The sequence below is a fragment of the Sinocyclocheilus rhinocerous genome, unplaced genomic scaffold, assembly GCF_001515625.1.
Source record: "Sinocyclocheilus rhinocerous isolate Xijiao unplaced genomic scaffold, SAMN03320098_v1.1 scaffold935, whole genome shotgun sequence".
In the NCBI taxonomy this organism is placed as follows: Eukaryota; Metazoa; Chordata; class Actinopteri; order Cypriniformes; family Cyprinidae; genus Sinocyclocheilus; species Sinocyclocheilus rhinocerous.
Genome location: NW_015659710.1, coordinates 128,195 through 154,941, shown reverse-complemented (window position 1 = coordinate 154,941; position 26,747 = coordinate 128,195). Strand labels below are relative to the sequence as shown.

The 26,747-nt window shown below is 36.2% G+C and overlaps 2 protein-coding genes across 2 annotated transcripts in view; one reads left to right on the top strand and one right to left on the bottom strand.

Annotated features, from left to right (window-relative positions):
* The window catches only part of LOC107724141 (low-density lipoprotein receptor-related protein 8-like), a 170,630-nt gene extending 158,222 nt beyond the window's left edge, over nt 1–12,408 (top strand). Inside the window, exons 15-18 of the mRNA XM_016532943.1 lie at nt 1,139–1,291; nt 1,435–1,815; nt 5,561–5,635; nt 10,690–12,408. Of these exons, the coding sequence (XP_016388429.1) occupies nt 1,139–1,291; nt 1,435–1,815; nt 5,561–5,635; nt 10,690–10,715 (635 nt within the window). The 3' untranslated portion in view covers nt 10,716–12,408. The remainder of the gene's footprint in view (nt 1–1,138; nt 1,292–1,434; nt 1,816–5,560; nt 5,636–10,689) is intronic.
* An 8,371-nt stretch (nt 12,409–20,779) lies between these two features.
* The window catches only part of LOC107724131 (mesoderm induction early response protein 1-like), a 9,275-nt gene continuing 3,307 nt past the window's right edge, over nt 20,780–26,747 (bottom strand). The window contains exons 6-13 of the mRNA XM_016532932.1: nt 25,215–25,270; nt 25,063–25,135; nt 24,796–24,947; nt 24,598–24,679; nt 23,167–23,261; nt 22,882–23,009; nt 22,630–22,751; nt 20,780–22,009 (exon numbers count right to left, since the gene is read on the bottom strand). Of these exons, the coding sequence (XP_016388418.1) occupies nt 21,738–22,009; nt 22,630–22,751; nt 22,882–23,009; nt 23,167–23,261; nt 24,598–24,679; nt 24,796–24,947; nt 25,063–25,135; nt 25,215–25,270 (980 nt within the window). The 3' untranslated portion in view covers nt 20,780–21,737. The remainder of the gene's footprint in view (nt 22,010–22,629; nt 22,752–22,881; nt 23,010–23,166; nt 23,262–24,597; nt 24,680–24,795; nt 24,948–25,062; nt 25,136–25,214; nt 25,271–26,747) is intronic.

The window sequence follows — 26,747 nt, the reverse complement described above, 5'->3', positions numbered from 1 at the left end:
TCTAGGACAGTGTTTCCCAACCTTTTTTTAGTCGCGGCACCCTTTGGAAATTTTAACAAACTTGTGGCACCCTACAAAATAAATTGTCACAATATTTGAATTTCTAACGAGCGGAGCGCACACGCATAGAGCGGGATAATACGCAGAGCGTCACACCACGTGAAAGTGAAACCTGAGCGGTGAACTCATTTTCGGCAGCCGAAATTTCAGTGCATCTCTAATTATTGGCGACATCAGAAATGGATATTATATAATAGATGCTTTTTTGAACATTTTAGCAATTTAAAAATATTAAAAATATTTTTTTACATGGCACTCCTGCTCTCGACAGACGGCACCCCGGTTGGGAAACACTGGTCTAGGATGCCAGACACATTACAATAGACAAGCATGATTACTGACTGCAATATTGTAATAAAAAACAGTAATATTGTGAAATATTATTACAATTTAAAATACCTGTTTTCTATTTTAATATATTTAATATATTTGTTATTTATTCCTATTACTCCAGTCTTCAGTGTTACATGATCCTTCAGAAATCATTCTAATATACTGATTTGGTGCTCAAGAAACATTTCTTATTATTATAAATGGTGAAAACAGTAATATGTTTATGGAGGTTATGATGCATTTCTTTTTTTCTTTTTTTTCATTTATTTGAAATATACATTTTTGTAACATTATAAAGGTCTTTACTGTCACTTTTGCACCCAGACTTATAAATGGTAGTGTATATTTAAATTTATATGATTTTTCATACTCAAAACCACATAAATTAAGTGATAAATGACTGTTGCGATATTTAATATAAACATAAATTTGCTTTGGTTCGTTTATATAAATGTGTTTTCTTAACTGGTTAATATATCTTACTGTATGCGCTTTATACCCATGGGCAGCTGCATAGAAAACAATTTTGAGCTGAATAAAAACGTGGACCTTTTTATTTCCAAACTCCATGTGGTACAGCTTTCTCTGAAAATGAACGACCTCCAGTGTTTGGTCACTGTCATTCTGAATGCATCTTAATAGTTCAGCTGCTATGTTAATATTTTAATGTATGATCTCATATATACTACTATGCAACCAATCCAGTGACTAATTCATCTGAATTAAACTGTGACTTTCTCTATAGCTCCAGACACATGCAACATGGGAAGTCTGCCCAATGGCGGCTGTGAGTACCTGTGCCTCAGAGCTCCTCAGATCACAGACCACTCGCCCAAGTACACGTGTGCCTGTCCCGACAACATGGAACTGGGCCCGGACATGCGCCGCTGTGTGACAGGTAACAAAATACAGAGCCCTAGGTCAAGTTTACTCATACTATACACTTTAAAGAAACATACGTGACCTGATTCAGGTTTGGGAGTTAACTCAAGAGATTACAGGAAGTCAGCTGACTCCATATATCTGTTTTGTTTGTTGTAGTCAAACCCAAAACAACAACAACTGCAAGTACAACCACTACTACAACACCAGAACCTTCTACTACTGTGACTCCTACAACCACTACTCCAGCTATAAACACAGATACACCTACAACAATCAGTACAATCTCTACAACTACACCTACAGCGACCGTATCAAGTACAACCACCACCAGCCCCACCACAACCACTCATTCCAGCTCGCATAGTTCCACCAGCACACACTCCACAGCCACTTCAACCACAGTGACCACTCAGTCCAGCACTACAGCAGCAGGGAAACAGCCAGCCTCCACCCAGACGACAGCAGATCACAGACCGACATCTACAACCATCCACGGCAACAGCATACAAGGGGCCAATGGCAATCTCTCTCATCGCGGTGAGTTTCCGTTTCTGTTTTTGTGTTGATATCATGATCTTTTGTGTCTGCTTCTTTTTTATTCAAAATTATATTACAATGCAAATATACAGTACAGTGTAATGCAATAACTCGAGTATATCTTTTCAATGAAGAGTATGCTTTAAAAACAGCTCTTTAAAGAAATCTTTTTAAGACAGGTTGTAAAATTTCATGTGATTCAGCTCCTCAAAAATGTAATGAAATTTTGAATTAATCATTATTTGTATTTGTAAAAAATTCTTTTTAACCTTCATTCATTAACTTTTTTGAAAATAATGGTTAAGAAGGTGTATTCAAGGTGTTAGGAAAAATGTACTTTTACTTGATGGTTACACCTTGTGACATTTTTAGCATCATTCAAAAAAAATGAAACCTTTCTTGAATATGGTATAAATATTTTTCTAAACCATATGAAACCAACATGAATACAAAGAGTGGAGTTTTCTTTATCATGGACATTCAAAAGCTGACAGTGACAACAAAGCCAATTAAAATTCTATTTCAAAAAAATTATGTTCTTTTGAACTTTCTATTCAGCACAAAATCCCAAAAAAATGCATCACTGTTTCCAGAAAAATATTACGCAGAACTGTTAACATTAATAATAAGAAGAAATGTTTCTTGAGCACCAAATCAGAATGATTAATGATGACACGAAGGAAAATTCTGCTTTGCCATCACAAAAATAAATTACATTTTAAAATGTTAAAATAGAAAACACTTATTTGAAATTGCAATAAAGTCTCACAATATTATAGTTTTTACTGTATTTTGATCAAATAAATCCAGCCTTGGTGAGCGTAAAAGTCTTAATTAAAAAAAAATGTACAATCTTGACTGAAATAATGGCTGCTGAAAAATAAATAACAATTTTAAAATATATTAAAATAGAAAACACTTATTTGAAATGGTAATATCTCACAATATTACTGTTTTTACTGGTGAGCATTAAAGACTATTTTCAAAAAATTGTAAAAATCTTACAGACTATAAACTTTTGATGTCATTGACCTTTATGTAAATATTCATAGGACTGTTGTATAAGAGCAATATCGTGTGATATTGCGTTGTTTTTCTTGTATTGAACTTGTGTTGTTTTACTGAATTCCATCACCACTGATATTCAGCTGAAGCTTATATAATTGCTGTCCTTCAGTACTCATACAGTAGTCCTCTCAGAGTCTGTGAAAGTTAATGTGTGGTGGAATTTGCTTGCCGAGCATCACTGGGCCACTTGAGAGTGATAGATGAGGCAGCAGTGGTCGCCCAGGGTCCCAAAGTGTATCTGTGCTAAATTAGAGAGAGCAGTCAGTGAAGAGAGACTGATGAACATTGCCCTCAGCCTTGTTCCTCTCCACACTCAGTGTTTCACTATCAGCCCCCCACAGCCTCTGGGCTTTGACTGGGGACACTCAGGTACACGGCCACCTGGACACAGCAGGAAAAAAGGCATTAGTGACTTCAGTAATAGGATCTATATCCATGATATCCCTCCGAAAGTCTTCGAAAGGTTGTCTGTCGAGACTAAAAATATGGAAAAACAACCAACATTTTAGTAGCCGTTACACCTCTCAGCCCATAATCAAAGCACAGAAGTGCTCATTCTTGATGCTAACCATAAATTTGGGTTCTTTAATATTTTATGACTGCCAGCATATTACACGGTAGACATGGTGAAACTCTCCATTAGATAAAACCTGTAAATTGCTGCACTGAGGATAGTGATGAATTACACCAGCACCCTTTCTGCCTTTTATGGCTGCTTGCTAATGAAGACAAAGACTTGTCTGTAGAATTCTACAAATGTGGCTCTTTTTTTAAACACTGCTGTTGGATCAGTAAGATTTATTTTATTTATTTATTTATTTTATTAAGATTTTTTTTTCCAACAAGAATGCATTAAATTGATCAAAAGTGACAATAAGGCCTTTACATTGTTAATATTCTTTTAAACTTGAAAGAAATAGCAGTTTCCACAAAAATATTAATCAGCGTAATGGTTTTTAACATTGATAATAAGAAGTGTTTCTTGAGCACCAAATCAAAATATGTGACCCTGGACCATAAGGGTCAATTTGACATCTGAAAGCTGAATAAATAAGCTTTCCATTGATGTATGGTTTGTTAGTATAGGACAATATATGGCCGAGATACAACTATATGAAAATCTGGAATCTGAGGGTGCAAAAAAATCTAAATATTGAGAAAATCGCCTTTAAAGTTTTCAAATTAAGTCCTTAGCAACGCATATTACTAATTGAAAATTACGTTTTTATATATTTATGGTAGGAAATTTACAAAATATCTTCATGGAACATGATCTTAAATATCCTAATGATTTTTGGCATAAAAGAAAAATCGATAATTCTGACCCATACAATGTATTGTTGGCTATTGCTACAAATATACCTGTGCTACTTATGGTTTTGTATGTAGTCCAGGGTCACATATTAGAATAATTTCTGAAGGATCATGTGACACTGAAGACTGGAGTGATGGCTATTGAATTAAAATAGAAAACAGTTCTTTCAATTTCATAATATTATCATTTTAACTGTATTTTTAATCAAATAAATGATGCCTTGGTCAGCATAAGACTCTTCTTTCATTAACACATAAAACATTGCAGAAATTGTACCGACCACAATCTTTTGAACGTTGGTGTATGTAGCTATTTAAGTGCCAGGCACACCAGCTGTGAATGTACCTGTAGTAGATTTGTCAAATATATCACATATTGTGCAAAATGATCATAAAACCTTGGGTTGTGAATTTCTGAGGCGTGTGTTAGCAGTATTCAGTGCTGTCAGCATCACCTGTTACAGGCCAATTGTTTGTACTAAAAGCATTTCCACATTAATGAGTTTGGATACACTCCCTTGTCTTTTGTCTGTGAATAATGATTTTATGGATGTAATAAATCATTAAGCTTTAAGAAAAATTCAATGCTCTTTGAATAGAAACTTTAAAAACCCATTTAAAACAGGAACTACACACTATATACAAACAGTAGCAGATGATGCAAATGAAGTTTTGCCATGGAAACCCACGTCACTGGTATCACATAAATAACACTTTAAGAGGATCCCCTTACCGATAATATGTTTTCTTGATTACCTTTCCCTTTATGTGCAGTTGTTACTGCATGGACTGCATTTCTTTTGTTTCCTACTGACAAGCCCTCAGGCTGTCTTGTCTGTATCTGGATGCCAATGCTGTACCAACTAGTCCTCTTAATCTCCCGGCTCAGACTCCATTATCAGACACTAATTATGCTGTAGCTAATGGAGGGCCACGTGCTAATTGTGAGACTGAGGTGGGATTTATATAGTGGAAACAACTGCTCAGCAGAAACCTTAAAAGGGAAAGCAACAGCACAAAGCAAAGTGCTGTATATGAATAGCAATATATTGTCTTGAGCAAGATAGCAGTGTAAATGGACACTTCACTATACAAACCGGAGAAGATTCATTTAAATGAAAATGGCAGTGAAAACATACCTGATACATGCTGCAACCTCAGTCAGTGTTTATTTTGATGCTGGAATAGAAAAATCTGTTTTCATTTGCTCACTCTCAATAATTGTGGACAATACAGTGCTGTTTGCTAAACTGCAGATGACAGAATCTGTTATGATCTTGTGATTAAATATAAAGTTAATACAGTCTTTCTTTGTTTTTCCCTCATTGTTGCCTGTCTTTCTTTCTTCATCTTTCTGTTTCAGCTGGCAGTGGAAATGACCACTTCCTCCTTGGTAGCAATATAACCGTTGCGGTTCTGGGTATAGTCATTCCAATAGGTGAGTATTAAAGTTAACTAAGCATTTTATCCTGCATTTTGAATTCAGGCTTGTTCACTCAGTAGATGAACAGCTTTTGCCCTTGAGCTTTATGTGCACTACCTGCTTTGGAGACACTTATGGTGGTCCTAACTAGCCATTTATAAACTTGCTGCTGCTCCATTTAGCTTAATATTCCAGGTTAAATACAACTTAAGTGCTGTCGACAGCATGCTATTTATTCCAGAAATAATTTGAACTCAATTTTGAGTTTGTTAAAACTACAAAGAAAAACTTACAGTATAGCTCTTAGAATGAAAGTCTTTATGGCTGTCTTATCAAAGGGTTGAAAAGCAGAAATGTGAAGCTCATATTTTTGCTATCTGATGTTACTGTCGCTCTGTGCGACAAATCCATTTTCTACACTTTGCAAACGCATGATGCATAAAAAAATGTTAATAATAAATATGTATTCTTAGAGATAACTCGAATAAACCAGTAAAAGCTTTTTTCAGAATAATCTGTCAATTGTTATTCCGGCATGGTAGACAATGTGCAGGGACACATTTTTATTGATTTTTCATCAACCAAAAAATGTGATTCATATTACTTAGTAAGTAAACATCTTACATTTAAATAGGAATTATTTGTATGAATATGAAACAGCATTGTGCAGTGAAATGGATATGGATGTATCCGTTTTTGTAAACTCCGCCGCTGGATTATTATTATTTATTTATTTATTTTATTTTTTGTCTTTCTTTTCACTCAATTTCTTTACAAATTTAAAATACACATTTCTTTTAGAACATTTTTAGTAATGAAGTCCATTTTATACTGTGTGTGTATATACATTCATATATATATACTTGTATTTTTCCAGGCTGATGAATTTCTGGTTACGACAGTTCTTTTTCTGTGGGTGGGTTTTGCTCTATTAAAAACGTGCTGTGTTGATATACATTTATATTTAATTATATTTATAAATTTTTATTATATTTATATATTTATTTCTATAATTTTTCACAGACGAGTTTAATAAATGCTTCAGACTAGTCTGAATATGCTTATACTTTGGTCACAGTGTGATATTTCCATATTTTAAATGTTACATTTTTTGTAAGAGCTTTTACTGTACACATTAGATTATCCACAGATGCTGTCGTTTGAGCTTGAATTGTATTAAATCCAGAATATTCTTTCTAAATGAATAGTCTGTTTCAAAAGTTCATATGACAGCAGCCTACAACATGTGTTTTTAAATATGTTGTGCTCATTATGAAATTAGTGCTTTATAAATGGTTATTTTTGATCCTACAAAAAGAAGTGTCGCTCATGCATTTTGATTGTGTGATCATTCTCTCCGTTAGTTTCTATGCATCATCCTTTTGACTGTTTGATCGAACTAAATAACAGTACATGTGTATATATAAAGTACAGTATATGCAAATGTATACATCTCATAGTTTCTACAGAAAGTCTCTGTCAAAAGGAACTGATGGGCTTCATTGATTGTCTGGAGAGTGGCTTAGTGGGATTGAAATGACTTGTCTGTGCTCATATTCAACTGAAAGATATTAAGTGAAATACCTTTCCTCTAAAAACTGTTTTAATAGCTCTTTGTAATTGCAGTCCCTCTACGATCACTCCTCTTATCTTAAAATTGCAACGTTTTTCTAAATGCTTTCTTTTATTGTAGTTTGGTTAAAAATCTAATGTAATTCTCAGACAGAATGCATTCCAAGTGTTTATAGCGAGACAATAGAACCTGAGTGATGGAGGAAAACACATCATTAGGAGGTCTCTGCGGCCCCCCCAGACAAAAGAGCAATTAGGGAGAACTTCCAGGGGACCAGAGCAGCCACGGCTGATCTTTTAAATTAGGGAATGGGTTAGCCAGTCGCTGCAGGAAAGCCACACATGGTTATCAATTCACCCTGAATAGCAATATGCTCCCCCCAACCATTCACATGTAGGCGTGTGTGAGCATACACACAGTCCAATTCGATTTCTCCTGGTCCCCTTAGACCCCTGCTTTCTCACTGAGCAGCATGTGAACACCCCCTTCACATATTCCACTAAGCCACTGCGTGTGTGTGTGTATCTCTGTGTGTGAGAGAGTGAATGGGAAAGGTGTGTCTTTGGCAGCCCTAGTTTTAAAATATTCATATCTGCTATTTTTAAACCTGCTTTTTAAGTAGCCCTTTTTGTAGTGATATGATCAGACTCTCCTTAAATTATGTACACTACCATTCAAAAGATTGGGGCTGGTAAGATTTTTGAATGTTTTTGAAAGAAGTCTCTTATGTTCACCAAGCTTGCATTTGTTTGATCAAATATACAGTAAAAACAGCAATATTGTGAAATATTATTGCTATTTAAAAAACTGTAATTTATTCCTATGTTGGCAAAGCTATTTTCAGCAGCCATTGTTCCAGTCTTCATGATCCTTCAGAAATCATTTTAATATGCTGATTTTAATGTTTTTTTTTTATATTTAAATTTTTTTCCCAGTATACTTTGATACATAAGAACATCATTTATTTGAAATAGATTTGTAATATTATAAATGTTTTTATCATAACCTTTAAACAGTTTAATGCATTTTGACTAAAAAGTATTAATTTAAGAATTACTAACCCCAAACATAAAAGCTGTTTAGAATGGATTTATAGAGTGCTGCACACTATTTATTATACACTGTTTATTGCTTATGATTTTTTAATTTTATGTGAAACAGTATACATCGTTGTCACACAACCTCGCAGCATTACAATTAATTCAGCAAGTTACCATCAAAAATAAAAACCACATTCCCATAACTTCAAATTAAATTAAATTTCAATTCTAATTAAACTGATCAAACAAATACTGTATTTTTATTTAGTTATTGTTAATTTACTTTCAGTTTATCAGTAACTACAAACCAGAATTTTTCCCTTTTTTTTTTTTTATTCAATTTATATTTATACTAAATGTACCCATGTTGGCATAGACAGGCTATTTTTTATTAATTTTGTAAATTATATTTATATGAATTTTGTCTGTTTAGATGTTTGTTAATATGGCTATAAAATCGCTCAAATAAGGGTTTTAAATTCTTTAAATATGTCCTTAATTTTGTTAAGTGGGTTGCAACAACTGCATGGAATGAAATGAGATTTGCTTTGATACATAATTTTAATAATGAAACACATTTTAATAACACCATTTAGCCCAGGTCTGCCATGATACACCTTAAGGTTTGAGTGTGTGAGCGCAACTGGAGGAGACGGAACACCAAGAGCATGAACTTCGACAACCCTGTTTACCGCAAGACCACAGAGGACGACGACGACGAAATCCACATCGGCCGCAGCGAGCAGATTGGCCACGTCTACCCTGCAGTGAGTGGCAGTGCCAGACAGCCATACCTAGCACTGCCACTGGGGGGCGGAATCCCAGACCCGGCAGCTCACTGGTACTCAGGGGCACCTATGCTGTCCAGCGCAAAGTGAACAAAGGGAGGAAGGCAGTCGGATAGTGATAAAATGTGGGCGAGGCTAAGACAGTGTTCCCTAAGAGAGGGCATTATGCTGCCTCTTCCCAAACACATATTTATATTCATAATTCACCACACATTTTCATTCAAATGTATGTTTAATTAGTGTATGGATTATCATGTGAGGTTTCATTAGTCTGTATGTGTTTCCCTTAGGCTGCGTCCGAAATTGCATACTCTCTGAGTAGGTACTTCTTTTGAATAAGTAATTGCGAATATTGTAGTATATAGTATGAATGTGTGTAATATGAATTTAATCCAGATGTACTACGTGTTGTCATTAGCCCCTATCACACAGTAATACCAGTAAATTGCTGTAAAATTACCGCAACGACTTTACTGGTAAATACAAAAATGTGCTGTTCACACAGGCAACGGTAATTTACCAGTAATTTAGCAGTAAAGTCTGTATGTGTGAAAGGTGCTATTGTCATGATGTGACCTATCACCTCTTTACCTTGGCATAATGGGATAGTAAAGCGCCCATTCGATGCAAAAATAGTAGGTCACCCAGGAACTTTTCGCGTATTGTTTTATGACTACTATGAATTCACACATGCTACTCCTGTCACATACAGTTTTCTCCTACTATATACTAGGATATTATGCGATTTTGGATGCAGCCACAGTCTTTGGTTTCTCGTGGTGTGTGTTTTTGTGTGTGTGTGTGTGTGTACCTGTTTTTCTATTCTGGTGGGGACTTAAACCTGAATACACACAGACTCATGGGGACTCGTGTCATGGTGGGGACCTAAATTGAGGTCCCCACGGGTAAACAAGCTAATAAATCACACATAATGAAGTTTTTTGAAAATCTAAAAATGCAGAAAGTTTCCTGTGAGGGGTAGGTGTAGGGTTGGTGTAGGGCAATAGAATATACGGTCTGTACAGTATAAAAACCATTACGCCTATGGAGAGTCCCCACAAGGATAGCTGACCAGACGTGTGTGTGTGTGTAAAGCTTTAAATGCTTTCCACGTTTGAAAGCTTTGAAATTGTGCTCTCCCATGATCCCATAGTTGTTTTTTATGAATTCAGTATAACTGCTTTAGGGATGAGCAACGAGCACCTTAAATGACTGGACAATCTTTTAATATATTCTAGTTTATTTATTTATGTAGGTGTTTTGCTGGTAATTTATTTGGGTGATGTAATGATTTATTCATATATTTGCATAACCGTTGGCCTGGGCTGAAATTGTTAACATGGCGCTGTTGAGAGCTGTTAGTCAGATGGAGGGATTATAACAGTGTGATTTGAACTTCCTGTGCTACAGTCGGCATGTCAAGCACAAGCAGAGATAAAGACATCAGTCGCGCGGCAGAAACGGGGCGTGCCGCCCCAGTGGCATAACAGGATTCTCTCAAGCGCCCCACACGTCATGCACTTCACTTTGTGTGTGTGGAGGATCTGCATATCGGATGTTTCTGTATCCGTCTTCTCCTCCAAGGGCCTTCTTATTCTTTCCAATGTGTATATTTCTCACCTTCTTTTCTTTCAACACGTGTAACTGTTTTTTATCTGCTTTCCGCAGCGCGTGGCGCTCAGTCCAGACGATGACGGGTTCCCCTGAGGGCGATTCTTGCACTCGCTCTCTCCTTCTCCATCCTTGAATCCATGCATCCTTTAGTCCTCCATCTCTCCTTCCATCGAGGAGGTCGCACGAGACAACGCAGCAAGGTGCACAGAGCCAAAAGGACACGAGCACTTGCTCTCCACAGCCGAGAGCTACAAACTGGGTTTGTCTTCTCGTAGTGTCTTTTTCAGCCCATAAACCCTCAGTCAGGCAATAATCATTAGTTCTTAAATTAACTACTAGCATCATTCCTGCTCTGTGTCAGTAGTAGTAGGTAGTGTTGTTAATGATGACTAACTTCATAGCTCATCACGTTAGTAGTCGCTAACACTCAGTGGCTCTCCTGCTGCACTCGTGCTGTAGTTTTTTAATTAGAAATAGCATTTCAAGCTGGTTTGAGTTGATCTATGGCCATTTCGTTTGGCAAAACTTGTTGGCAGAGAATTGAGAACAATCCATCCTGTGAGCATGCGAGATACATAGAAGGAAAATATGAAATAGGATGAAAAATTCATATTTGCAGACATACTAAACACAAATTCCACCTTGTGGCTGTTATGCATTCATATATTCTCACAAATAATATACCACAAACAATAAGATTTACCTTGTAAATAAATCAGAATCTGTACTTTTCTGTCCATACTTCCAATGCCAAGACTAGTATACTTTCATGTCTTCCATAGTCACTCCAGTCAGATTTGACCCTTCTAAAAGATCTGCAGCCACTATCTGGAGATGAAGGGTTTCACCTCCCAACTTTGAGAGGCAATATTTTTTTCCATTTTTATTTATTTCACCAGCACTGGGGCTTCCATTTTTCTCAAGTTTCTAGGACCAACTAAATTCTTCCTGCCCAGGCACATTTATAACCCCAAAACTTTAGCTCAGGACATCAGTTTTTCTAAAATATTATCAGTTATCGCTACAATCTGTGTGGTTTGTTATCACAAACACGCTAATAGATACGGTTGCCAGGGTTTGATAATGGCTAAAATGCTGTTTGTTCATATCTACAGTCTAGATCGCTCCCTCTCAGACAGGCAAAAACACACACACACACTATCGCACAAACACAAATGTGTCTTTTCCGCCCCTACATTCGTCATGCCTCGGGTAAAACTCTTTAGCATTTAGCATGCTGACAACAAGACACCGCCTGCCATATTGGGTGGCTTAATGGCATGATAGATTAGAGTCGTAGATCAAAGCTTTGCTCCTCTGAACAGTCATCTGTTCAACGCGTGGCACAGGAAATGTGGAGTGCCTGAATATAGGCTTCCTGTACATATCAACTCTCCAACTCTCTCCATGTGATGAATGAGCACTTGGTTATTTCTGTATCGCTGTCAGAGGGATACTGACTGATTGAACGGATGTAGAAAAAGAAAAAAGCAGGTTTTGATCTACCTGGATATGCCTGCTGATAAAAAAAAACTCAAACCAGCCAAAGGTTTTTTTGCTGGTTTTAGTTAGAATAGTCTGAATTGATTGTTTAAAGGGGTTTGATATATTTTGAACAGTGGTTATCAACTTTTTTAACCCCCTTTGGGCCTTCTAATCTAGACTGAAATACATAACCTAAAAAAATATGTAATTTAAGACTTATTGGGGGACCCCTGATAGTTTTCCATTTGCCATGGTTGAGAACCACTGATTTACAGATCCCATCTAAACCAGCAAATAACCTTGGGCTGGATTAAGATTTTCCAGCATTGATTAAAACTTTGCATCTGGCAGTATGCCTGTGTACTGGGGTGTGTTGTTAGATCAGATGGTTTTGAAGAACTAGTCATGTGAGTTGCTCTTTGTTGGAGACTACCGAAAGTCCCTGAGACGCGTATGTTTGGTTCTGGCCCGCATGTGGGTGGTCTCGCATCTGGAGTGGCTCTTTGTTCCTGCCACCTTTGCTCTTCTCTGCTGTGATCAGGCATCTTGTGTGCGGCTCTTGTAAAACATCCCTCCACATTTCAAAGAATCCCCCATTAAGTCACTGTTTGTTTTCCATTAGAAAGAGAGACAGTGTGGGAGTTTCGATGCTCAGGCTTTTGTCTGTGAGGATTAAAGAAGCTGCAGTTTGTAGTTGGTTTTCTGATCAGATGGGTTTGACATGAAGACATGGTTTGGTGATAACAGGCCTTTTGTCATCGATATTATAGTTAGTTTGAATCTTCATCCCTAACCATTTCTCACATCAAACTATTAAAAGTATAATAGATAAATCGATTTTCTAGGTTTTTTTTTTTAAACGGAAGCTGTAACATTTTAAATGCTTCGAATACTTTCAAAATATATCAGTTCTGAAAATGTGAAACTTTAGTTTTTGATTTGAAAATCTCAGACTAGCAATACAGGGTAACCAAACTGCTTCATGTGTTTTTTCAAAACTGTAATGACATAAATTATTGTTTGATCATTACCAATGGTTTCTTCAGATGCGCCTTGCTGAAAAAAAAAATGCTTAAACCAGCCTTATCTAGTTTGCTGGTCTTATTAAATCTGGTTTGCTGGTTTTAGATGGGTTTTGGGCACTTATCATCTGGTTTAGACTGAAAGACAAGCTTGTCAACCAACTAAACCACCTAGGCACCAGACTAGGAGACCAACTAAGACCAGAAAAAAAACAGCCTAAACCGGTTTTAGATGGGTTTTGGACACTTGTCAGTTGGTTAGGCTGGGGGACCAACAAAGACCAGGAAAAAAATAGCTTAAACTAGTTTTAGATGTATTTTGGGCACATATCGGCTGGATTAGACTGGAAGACAAGCTTTTCGACCAACTGAACTACTTGGACGCCAGACTAGGATACCAACCAAGACCAGAAAAAAAAGTCTAAACTGGTTTTAGATTGGTTTTGGGCACTTGTTAGTTGATTAGGCTGGGAGACCAACCAACACCAGAAAAAAAACAGCCTAAACTGGTTTTAGATGTATTGTGGGCACTTATCGGCTGGGTTTAGACTGGAAGACAAGCTTGTTGACCAGCTGAACCAACTGGACACCAAACTAAGACCGGAAAAAAGGCCTAAACTAGTTTTAAATGGGTTTTAGGCAATTGGACAATTAGTTAGGCTCGGAGATCAGCTTGTTAACAAGCTAAACCAACTAAAAACCAGCATGGCCAGACTGGAAGACCAATTAAAACCAGCAAATAAGCTTAGGTTGGTTTAATCAGTTTTTTTTTTTAATCAGAAGGGGCATCATGCACATTTTTTTCCTGACCCCAGACTCATCGTTGTTATCAGGTGTTGCTCTAGAGTAGGCTCAAAAAATGTTTTATGGGAAACTTTGTTACATTGAGCTCTCTAGCTGTCAAGGTTTCTACAAACAGATCTCTTAGCGTATTATAATTTAGTATGTGTGGGACACATATTCGATAAACACATGTAGGGTCTGCTCACAGAAGGTTCTAGAACAGGCTTATAGACCTTGGATTTTCTGCCTCTCTGTACAGTAGATAACACACAGTACTTTGTGACCGTTGTCCATCATTCTTACTCTATGCATATGTACCGGCGAGTCCTGCCTTCCTATAGCACTGCAGGGACTCGCCACGCTGCTCCTTCACCCCACTCCACTGTGACTAACATTCGTGATGTCCATAACTCCTCCTCATCACTGTCTACCTGTCATCCCCATCAGCCCAACAAGTAGGACATTGCTTTCGAAAGGGCTACCATTCTTTTAAAATGGACGATACACTGGACGATAAGCTGGAACCTCTCCTGGAACAGTGCTCCTTAGTTTGGTGGACTTGTAGAGCTGAACCGCCGACTCTAAATGGATGAGTCAGGTCCTCCACGCCCATGATAACATTCCTGTCTGTTCTCTTTGTGACCTGTGGAAAAAAAAACAACTCTATTTTGGTTTCCCCCTATGAGATCATGTTGACATGATGTATATTACTTGAAGAACTGTTCATTTTTTGTATGGTTTGTAGGTGTTAATTTCAGGAGAGGGGGAGGAAGGAGGGCCTGTCATTCCTGTCATTTGAGGAAACACGCGTCCCGGTTATTCCATAGCTGTTTGGAGACATTTTGTACGCTGTTTGTTGCACAAACTTTTTCAAGAAGCCTTCTGCACTGTGTAAATGATTACATAGGATGGGGGGAAGGGTGACCGTTGCAGTCCAATGAGTCTGAATCATGATTTGTAAATATGTTTTCATACAGCAAAACTTTTGATAAGGTTTTAAACATTTATTGTAAAAAGATGATGTGTATATTAGTCTCCTGGACGAAAAAGAGTGTAGACCATACATGGATTTGTTTGTACTCAAGAGCACTGGATTTCTTTACTACTTGATTGTAACTAAAATTAATAATCTGCCAAAGTGTTTTCAATTTTTTTTCTTCCTCCTGTTCTTAATTTTATTTTTGCTTTTTAACCGTAAACATAGCGGAAATAGTGTTTAATTTGTATCTGTACATTTATTTAATAGATAAATTAAATTGTAATTCTATTTAATAGGTTACACTCAGTGTTGAAAGAGGGGGTTACAGTTTAATTTATTGCTGCCTTGTATGTGTTCATGTATATTTTCCAATAATTTTTTTTTTTTTTTTGCTTTTCTGGTGTCTGTGTCAGTGGGTCAGAGGTGGTGGGAATAGGGAGGGGGTTTTAACGTTAGCAAAACTGTACTTATATGGAATATCTGTACTGTATGCCAAAATGGTCTCACTCACGTTTCTATGAAATTCAAGTTGTTGATAAATATCTATATATTGATATATTAAATTGTTAAAAATAGCTCTTTTGTCGCTCTTTGTCTCCTTCTTAAACATTTTTATTGGTTAAATGAAAACAGTTGTCAGTTGTTTGTGGTTCTGTTGTTCCTCTGCATAAATTCGCCCTTCCCTGCATTCCAGCTCATGATTCTTGTCAGTATGCCCACATTGCGGTTATGCCTGACTCCGCAGAGGGAGACGGTGGCTCTGTGCCTGGTAATGGAAAGAGGAACTCCCCCACCAGGTGTCACACTGTGATTTTGCTAATGTCTGCGGTGAGTATTAGCCTCCAGGGAGACCTAAATAAAATGGGGAAACTGCTTGAATTCCCAGCGGCAGCCCCTGACAGCGGGCAGATTTAATGAATGTGATTTTTACAAAGTTGCCATGGTGTTCACTCGAAAATCTGGATTCTGTAACCATTTACTCACCCTTATGTGGTTCCAAACCCGTATGGCTTTCTTTTCTCTGCAAAGCACAAAAGTAGATATTTTCTAGAATTTCATACACAAGAAATTTAGGTTTGGAATGACACAGGGGTAATACATTTTTTTATTTTTGTTGGTCAAATATCCATTCAAGTCAATAGCCTTGTGGGCAAGTGAACCGACATATAGTGCTATTGCGCTATGGGCGTCCCAAGTTCGAATCACGGCTCGAGGACCTTTCCTAATCCCACTCCCACTTCGCTTCTCATCTGTTCTACATGATCCTATCATAACAAAGGCAAAAAATGGCAAAAATAAATCTTTAAAAAAAACTATCCTTTCAAGAGCAGAACACCCCGCTATAGTGCACAATAGTCTGGGTTCTGGAAATAAAAATTGAATCTGTAACTTGTTGACCTTTAAAGATGTTAATTGATTCTTTTGATGAATCACATTATTTGAAAACATTTTTTTAATCACTCTTAACATTAGAATTGCTAGTGAAAAACTACATTACCCATGATTCTAGAAAGAAATTTCCACCAATCAGAGAATGACAGTGAGCAATCACACCAAAAAAGTTTTGAGACTCCCATGAAGCACCACAAATGGTGTGTGTGTGTGTGTACTTTTTTATGCTACATTGTGGGGACCAAATGTCCACACAAGGATAGTAAAACCTGAAATTTTTGACATTGTGGGAACCGGCCTGTGGTCCCCATGAGGGAAAAGAAATTATTAAAAATAGTAAATGATGTTTATCTGAAAGTGTAACAATGCAAACAGTTTTTCTGTAAGGGGGTAGGTTTAGGGTTAGGGGATAGAAAATATTGTTTGGTCAGTATAAAAGTAATAGAAGTTTTTAGAATGCTTCATGGGATTGTAGTTTTTTTTCCGTCACTAAAGTTGTTATATACTCAGTCTTGAACCTTTTTCGCCTTGTCCAATTCTCAAATACTTTTTTGATTCAAATCAAAGATTATAATGTTGTGATTCACCTCACAGCTGGTTGATTTGGTTTATAAATGAATGGGAAATATATTTCTGGAACCAAAGCTGCTGAAAGAGTGGACACTAATTCACTCTGTTGTAGCTCTTTATGTAAGACCTGATGATATTGAGGAATGCTGCTTTTTTTAAGCAGTCTTTAATGGTAGCTGCCAATGGTTTGCGTAATGAAATTAAGCTCTCCTCCCCAAGTGGATTTGGCCTGCGGTAGGGGACCAACAGTTGTTAGGGCACCCTGGTTCGTTTCTACATAGACAACCCTATTTATGATTCTCTTTGTTGGTTCAATTACTTTGCCCATTGTAGCAGTCTCTGAAAACAGTCCTCAAAGAGAATCTATGAAAGATTTTTTTCCCCAATCCCTAATCGCTGCTGTCCCTCAAGAAAAGAAAAGGATATTTTCACAAGTACAGTTATTTCCTCTTCCTCTTTTTTCAGCTTTATTTTAGCACGGCAGATGACATTTAGCGCTCCCTCCTACTGTGCGAACATCCAATTATTATGCAGCTGGTCCCACTGTGGCAAAGGGAGCTGGGTGTGTCTGTGTCATCTGTCTAGTTGAAAGGGAGCATTCGCTAAAAGCTATTAAGACTTAATTACTGCTAAAAAAAATCGTTCTTGTACCAGGGAGCGTGTTGTTCACAAATAAACAAGGAGTTGGAAAAAGGGCATGGAAAGCATGAAGGTAATACTGATTAGGATGGGGAAATGAAAAGTAGCATTTGGGATTAAAACCCAATGTCCTGCTTTTTTGTTAAAGGGATAGTGCACCCAAAATTTTATTTAGCCCCAATGTCATTCCAAACCTGTAAGAAGAAATGCTACTATGCAGTTACTGTGAACTTGAACAGGAGCGTTCAAGTTTCAAATCTGACTAAATTTGTTCCAAAACCCAAAAATTTAAATTTTCTAAATGTGTGTCATGTACATATTTTAAAAATGTATGCTTGACGTATGCAAGATTTCTCCAATCATTTAGTCAGTTTAAACCCCACCCCTGCAAGCTCACATTCTACCTCCATTTTTGAGTGCCACGCCCACAACTCAAAATCCAACCAATAACCAATAAAAACAAGTCAAGTCCTGCCCTCTTTCTTTCTTTTGTTTTTATAACAAGTTACACTTGGATCTCCATCACAATATGCAAGTAAAAATCTGTTGCTTCTTTCCATTTCATAGCAACTTTAAATTTCGTCCCACATGGCGCACTATACACTATGTACTCAACTAGTGTACATGAGAGTCTTATAGCCCCTTCCCCTCCGCTATGCAATTAAAACTGCGACTGCAGAATGCATGAAATGTCCAACTGTCTGCACTTTGCTTTTGTGTTTAAGTGCATCATCTGGATACATAAAGTGCACACACACACACTTAAGTGACGTAAGACACCCTTCTGAAAGCTAAATTGATGAATGCGACACCCTATGATCTCAAGGACTTAATGGACATGCACATGTGGCAGCCATTGTAAGTACGCAAGTGCACGTGAAGTGTGCCATTTCAGACAGGGCCTAGACTAACGCACCTAAAGTTTATTGATGAGCATCATCCATCCTAGCTTTGTTTGGTGCATTCATGACAGAAATAGTGGTAAAATTTGTGAATAAATTGTTCTTTTGAGTTCTTTCCTTTATAATCTTTTCACTGTATATTTGGAAAATCACTATATATTGCAAAATTGGTCTGAATTTGTCCACTCTTCTGACTTTGATTTGATTGATTTAAATTAATAGAATTAATATTACTAAGTCTCGCACACAGGTATAATGAAAAATAGCTTCACAAGACAAGACCTGTAATAAATAAATAACTTATATATATATGTATATAGGTGCATCTCAAAAAATTTGAATATCATGAAAAAGTTCTTTTTTTTTGTAACATTTCAAAAAGTGAAATTTTAATATATTCTAGATTCATTACATGTAAAGTAAAACATTTCAAAAGTTTTTTTTGTTTTAATTTTGATGATTAGAGCTTACAGCTCATGAAAGTCAAAAATCCAGTATCTCAAAATATTAGAATATTTACATTTGATTAGATGACCATCAGTATAAATTCCTACAGTATAAATTTCGGGTATATCTTGTTCTTTATAACCACAATAATGGGGAAGACTGCTGACTTGGCAATGGTCCAGAAGACAATCATTGACACCCTCCACAAAGAGGGTAAGTCACAGAAGGTCATTACTGAAAGGGGTGGCTGTTCACAGAGTGCTGTATCAAAGCATATTAAATGCAAAGTTGACTGGAAGGAAGAAATTGGCTTGGAAAAGGTGCACAAGCAACAGGGATGACCGCAAGATTGAGAATACTGTCAAACAAAGCCGTTTCAAACACTTGGGAGAACTTCACAAGGAGTGGACTGAAGCTGGAGTCAGTGCATCAAGAGTCACCACACTCAAACGTCTTCAGGAAAAGGGCTACCAAGCCACTTCTGAAACAGAAACAACTGCCCACAGTGCCAAAACCACTTCCAAGTGGTTTGCTGACCATGATATTACTGTGCTTGATTGGCCAGCCAACATGCCTGACCTGAACCCCATATGGAATCTATGGGATATTTTCAAGAGAAAGATGAGAAACAGTCGATCCAACAATACAGACGAGCTGAAGGCTAAATAATGCCTCAGCAGTGCCACAGACTGATCGCTTCCATGCCACACCTCACTGATGCTGTCCTTTGTGCTAAAGAAGCCCCGACCAAGTATTGAGTGCATAAATGAACATACTTTAAATAACTTTAACTTTTATGTTTTGCAAATCCTTTTTTATTGATCTTAGGAAATATTCTATTTTGAGTGTATATATATATATTTTTTTTTTTTATTTTTTTTTTTATTATTAATAATTATTATTATTTTACTTAAAAAGCACCTGTCCTGTCATGGCTGTACCAATACATTATTAATAACTCTCATTGTTTTGTCCTTCAACAGAAGAATTAAATGATAGAATTTGAATCTACCCCTTTTATATGTGATTTTGCATTTTAAATCATAATTCTAATTTATGTAATTGCAATAAATATATAAAAGTCAGTATACTTTAGCCATACTGCTCCAATATGTAGTGTATTTTTCCTCTCTCACCTAATCTCTCTCATCGCCTCATATCGTCTCGAAATGCTCCTTTGTCATTTCTTCCATGATTGTTCATTTGCGCTTCACGTCTGTGTCGTGTGTTGGCTCTCCTGTTTTATTCTCTGTTATATTGTGAATTACACTCGTCCACTGTGAATCGAGCCAGCAGCTGAGGGATCTCCAACAACAAGTGTTCCCCAGAGAGCGGCAACCAGACACGTCTGTATAACAAAGCTGCAATGCTTGTGTGAAGCCAAACGTTAAACTCTGCGTTTAGTATTCCAGGAACATTTCAGCAGCGGTCGTACACTTATGCGCACTTATGTTCTTGCCTCTGTTCCGCTTTTGATATACAGAGACTGAATCTTCAGTCGTAAACTGTAGACAATTTTTAAGAGTTGAAGACAATTTTCTTTTTTTCTCCATATTCACTGTCTTGGGCTGGTAATGCCAAGATTGCATTGTATGTGGTCCCATAGAATAGAATGACCATTTAGTCCTTAGGTTGTTTAACCCCATGTTACCGTGTAAAATAACGTGCTTCGAATTAAAAGCAATGAATGTTTGTATTTTGTTTCCAGCTATATTAAGAGTAACACTGACACCTGCTGTACAGGCATATGTATAGACAAACAAACAAACAAAAGCTCTTGGACCATATGACCAACTCAAGTGGTGTAAATCTAGTCAGACCTTGTGAAAGACAAGGACAGAAAAAAACAAACACTAAAAAAGATTCTCTGAATTAAGAACTATTTAATATCTTTATTCAGCATACAATCCACTCCACTAAAATGTGGTAATGAGGTGACAAGATCTGATTCACTTCAGTAATGACAGAAAAGAGAAAATATGAATTTGGGTAAATAGTCTTTTAATGAGTTTAATGAATGAGTAGTTCACTAATTGAAACTGACAACTATTTGACACACCCTATGTTTCTGTACTTATTTTCCTGAGCTATGCAGACATGAATGACAACCAGTTTACAGAAACCGTAGATTCCATTTTCCTCTACCGTTTCTGACAGGAATAACAGAGGTCCTAGAAAACGTAAAAAAAAAAGTTATCTTAAGGATGGGTTGACATCCTCACAGTGAGAAAATGAATAAATAGCACCATTCATTTCTGCTCTGCCTTTTTAATTCAAGACTACTCGTTCCAGCCTATACAAATATACTCTGTATACTGGCCTCATGCATCACCAATAGCTGATTCAAAAAAATAAATAGCTATCAAATACAAAAATAAGACTATTTCATATAAAGAGGAAATATCTTCTAAAAATGCTTGGTGTTAAAAGACCAATATCAACCATTCACTTTGGTCAAATAGGAAATTCAGAAATGAAAAGGATGGAATGTTGCAACGTTAGAAAGATTTCGAAAATTTACAGTATTACACTTCATATAAAATCAAGAGGGCTTTTCCACAGTGTGCATTTACAGCTAGAGCAATGTTATGCACACCAAACGACAAAAGTTTCACAATAAAATACAATCTGTCAGATCTTTCTTTCAAACAACCTAGCGCAAACAGAATTACATTGATCATCTTAACCTATATTAATAAATAGTGCTACGGAGTTGACTGTCTGATATGACAGTCTATCATGAGTGTTTGAGATATGAACTGAGCTCAGCGGCAGTAATGTGAGAGGACAGAAATGTGCTTCATTTGCATCCCTGAAATTCACACACACACCTCAGCTACCTTCATGCTAAAAACAGGGCCTGTATCAACCCCTCATCTGAGGTCAGGAGTTCTGGGTTTTGTTGTGGGGGACAGACCCCTCACTGCTGGGCTCTGTGTCAGTCCGAAGCCTTTTGAGAGGTCTTTCACGGAGTTCTTCTTCCTCCTTCTGTTTGACTGTGATCTCCATGACTTGTGTGCTCGGGCTGCTGGTGTCAGGGTTAGAGCAGGGTGGTGTGTTTGCTGTGGAAATATCTGGACACGTGGCGGAGCCGTTTGTCTGAGATATCTCATCTGTGACACAGAGAAGGGGCATGGAGGAATGGCTTCCTAAACCTGTGAAATCAGAAGAATACATTTAATATTCTTAAAGACACAATACATTAAACATTTAATAAATACTTTTTTTTTGTGGATTAACTCCACAAAGTGTCACTTAATGAAGAAAAAAAAACTAATATTTTATTATTGTCTTCACATCATCAGATGAATTGTTACTAAATTCTTCACAGTATGTATAGTTGTAATGGTTTATAACGATTATGAACACAGGTTGTATATATTGTACTATAAATGGATGGACTGTCTTTTTATTTCTTTTATTTTTAGTAACCTTGTAGTGCTATATTTTTCACGTAGGGAAATTAGTTTATTAAAGAGCGTGAAAAACACATTATTGTAAGACATATTGTTTGTATTTTGCTATAAAACTGACAGAATTTGAAAGACTTTCAATTTCTCCCGGTGCTCCCAATTCGGCCGCAATAGGCTAGAATATACTCTCAAAATATTATAACTTTAATCTCGTAATTGCTACGAATTGATCCTCACAATTTTGACTTTATTCTCGAAATATTTATTATTTTTTAACATGGCACTAAAACGCCATTGTTATATATATATATATATATATTAGTAAAAAAAATAAAGAAGTGTGCGAGTCTGATGAGCCTGACCGTTCTGGGCATTTGTGTCACTCTCTGGCTCAGATGGGTGTTTGCTGTTGTTTGAAAAGGTGGGAAGTGAAGACGAAGATCCACTGGACTCGGAGCTCTCCAAAATACACTCCATATAATCTCTGTAATGCCAAACAAACACCAGGCAGAATATGACCTTACACTGCATCGGATTCTATATACACAGAGTTTAATTAGAGGACTTAGTCTTGTGACTTTTAATGTGCCACATGGTATTGACGACTGACTTACAAAACTCCAGGGCGAAGACTGTATTTTCTTTTTCCAAGCTTGGTTTGCTGTGCAAAGAAATCATAACGCTCAGATTTCTTCCACATGTAATAAAAGGCCACACATTCCCCTACAGATCTAGTTCTCACCTGGAAAAGTTTAATTAAGTAACAATTACCTTTGTGAAAGCCAAAAAAAAACAGCCAAGTTCACCAACTGATTACTCTAAATGATTCAGTATTTGAACAGTTAAAATTGTATAACAACAGCAAGGTTTTGGAATGAGGAATGCGACTAAACACTAACCTTATTCACTTGTATTGAGCTGAAATCTTTTCCGTAAGTGTTGAGTCCTTGCTCAAAACCTCGACACTCCTCTTCCGTCCAAACTGACAGTTCCTCTGAGGGAAAGAGAGATTTTAGTTTAGGTGACACATTGAGAGAATGTTGACTGACGTGCTGAGAGCTACGTTATCACAGGCTTAGAGCGTTTCATAGTTCCCAAAATAACATAGTGAAAAACATTACTTCATAGAAGGCAAGAGTTTTGAGAAGCACATGCTGCTATTATAAACTTCATGCAAAAGCCACGCTATGTTTTACAAAAGCTGTAAACAGATTAAAATATTTTTAATCTGATTAATTATAAATTGGTTAGTCAAATTAATCATATCGATATTAGCCGCATAAAGCCCCCAAGTAAAGATAATTCAGGAACATTATTGTGGCACATGGGTATTGCAATGAATATCCAGTACAGTACTTCAGAAGTCAATATATTGTTTGTTTTATTTCCACATCAACATTTCATTTTGCAATCTAAGGTACATTTCATTTACATAAAAGTCAGGGGATTAATACAGAAAGGATCTAACACTAGCATACTGGCTGTTTACTAGTACTCATAAAGCACATATTAATGCCTTATTCTCCATGACCATATTTTAGATCCCTTAATCCTACCCCACATCTAAACTTAACTACCTAACTAACTATTAGTAAGCAGCAAATTAGTATCTTATTGAGGCATAAGACGTCATAGTTAAAGTTAATAGTGAGAACTGGTCCCCAAACTAAAGTGTGACCAAAAAATTAAGGCATAAATTGAAGGGAACACAATACCATCAATATGTTCTAGAGAACACACAATGAGTTGTATTAGCAACACTTAAAGGTTTGAAAATGCAACTTTCAACTAATCTCCATTACTTTTTAATTCATTTTACAAAAAAAAGCTTAAGGCTTGAATACCTCTGCTCCCAGCCACTAGAATATGGAAATAACTTTTACTGTACATTCTTATTACACTGCATGTTCTTCTTCATTTTTGTCTTGTTTTCCAGTGCAAATGTGTAAAGATTCTTCAATCAAGATACATTTAGTTCTAAGAGAAAACGAGTTTTCATATCGAACCGACAGTAGGCCTATTTGTTCTTGTTTTAAGCATAAACTCACTTATTTTTGTTTAATTTGTCAAGACCTTAAATGTGCATCTCAAGTAAATATATCTTGATTTAAGGATATTTGTATTGGAAAACAAAAATACTGAGGTAGATATTCATTTTTCGCAATGCATGCAATGGCATTGGCATTTAATACCAAGACTTTATGATTTAAGACTTTCTGCTCTTATTTAAGTCTTTTCCATTTGTTGATGGCAGAATTTAGACTTTGTAAGACCTGCAGAAACCCTGTAATATTAAACTAACGTCATTTTTTACACACACAAACACTCACCTTTGGCAGGCTTCACATTAAATTTCAGTCTTCTTAAAGCTTCTTCTGAATTAAAGTTGCATTTAAACAATTCATAAAGAGCCTGAAATGTAAGCAAAGGAATTAGATTTACATTACTATTACATTACAACATGATGAACATCCAAAAGGGAATCATCGATATGATTTAAGTAAATATGCCATTGGATGGTGACCTGCCTGTTCATTGTCTTTGATGTGAGATCCTTCAGGAATTGCATAGACACCAGTCTCTTCCCTGCTGCATTTAGAGGCCTCGGCTAAAAACTCTACAACCTTTTCTTCTGGAATTAACTCTGGATTCCACAATAGCTGATCTTCATTTTCATACACTACATTTATAGGAGACAAACCGATGAAGAACAAAAATGTGTATGTATAAAATATGTATTCTATATATATACACACACATCACATCTAAATAACCATATCATTCAGTTCTGTCACCTTTTTCATTATCCTTATACTTGCAAAGGCCAACAGGAGTCTCTGCTTGATACAATGAACCAACCATGATTTCCTATGAATGACAGAAGAAAAAATTCACGACTGAAATCATAAAAAAATAAGCATTTGAGAGAAAATCATCTAACATCTACCTTCTTCCAATCTTCAGATGGAATATAATCATCATCTTCAGATTCGTCCTCATCCCCTTTAAAACAAAAAGTCACACGGAGCTCCATCTAGTTAGACTCTGAATCTATATCACCATCTGCTGGTCCTACCAGGCATCTACTAGATGGTACAATGAATGAAAAATATCTGTGCAAGTGCACATTTGAAATAATATATCATAAATAATATACTGTGTTATGCTGATTTGGTAGATATAAAGAGACATTTCTTATGTTGCTTACTATTTTTGTGGAAACGGTCATACATTTTTTCAGGATTTATTGTAATATGAAGTGTCTTTACTGTCACTTTTACTGTTCATAAACCTTTGAATGGTAGTGTGCGTGTGTATACACTAGTCAAAAGTTTTTGAACAGTATTAATGTTTTTTAAAGTAGTCTCTTCTGTTCACCAAGCCTGCATTTATTTGATCCAAAGTACAGCAAAAAACAGTAACATTTTAAAATATATTTTGTCTTCTTTAACTGTCTTCTATGTGAATATATTTCCAAATGTAATTTATTCCTGTGATTTCAAAGCTGAATGTTTAGCATCATTACTCCAGTCACATGATCCTTCAGAAATCATTCTAATATTCTTGAATGGTAGTGTGCGTGTGTATACACTAGTCAAAAGTTTTTGAACAGTATTAATGTTTTTTAAAGTAGTCTCTTCTGTTCACCAAGCCTGCATTTATTTGATCCAAAGTACAGCAAAAAACAGTAAAATTTTAAAATATATTTTGTCTTCTTTAACTGTCTTCTATGTGAATAGATTTCCAAATGTAATTTATTCCTGTGATTTCAAAGCTGAATTTTTTGCATCATTACTCCAGTCACACGATCCTTCAGAAATCATTCTGATTTTCAGGTTTCTTTGATGAATAGAAAGTTCAGAAGAACAGCATTTATCTGAAATAGAAATCTTTTGTAACATTATAAATGTCTTTATCATCACTTCCCACCTTATCATCACTTTTGATCAATTTAAAGCATCCTTGCTAAATACAAGTATTAATTTCTATCATTTCTTTCCCAAAAATTATACTGACTCCAAGCTTTTGAATGGTGTAGTGTATAATGTTACAAAAGCTTTTTATTTCAAATGCTGATCTTTGGATCTGGAACTGTTTTAAATATTAATAATAATAATACAAATAAATGTTTCTTGAACAGCAAATCAGCATATTAGAATGATTTCTGAAGGATTATGTGACACTGAAGACTGGAGTGATGATGCTGAAAATTCAGCTTTGATCACAGGAATCATTTTAAAATATATTCAAATAGAAAGCAGTTATTTTAAATAGTAAAAATATTTCACAACATTACTGCTTTTGCTGTACTTTGCATCAAATAAATGCAGGCTTGGTGAGCAGAAGAGACTTCTTAAAAAAACAATAAAAATCTTACTGTTAAAAAACCTTTGACTGGTTGTGTAGGCTGATTATTCTTATAGATTGAAACAAATGTGCTTCAGCCAGGATAAAGAGTATGAAAAGTGCTCTGAGTTGC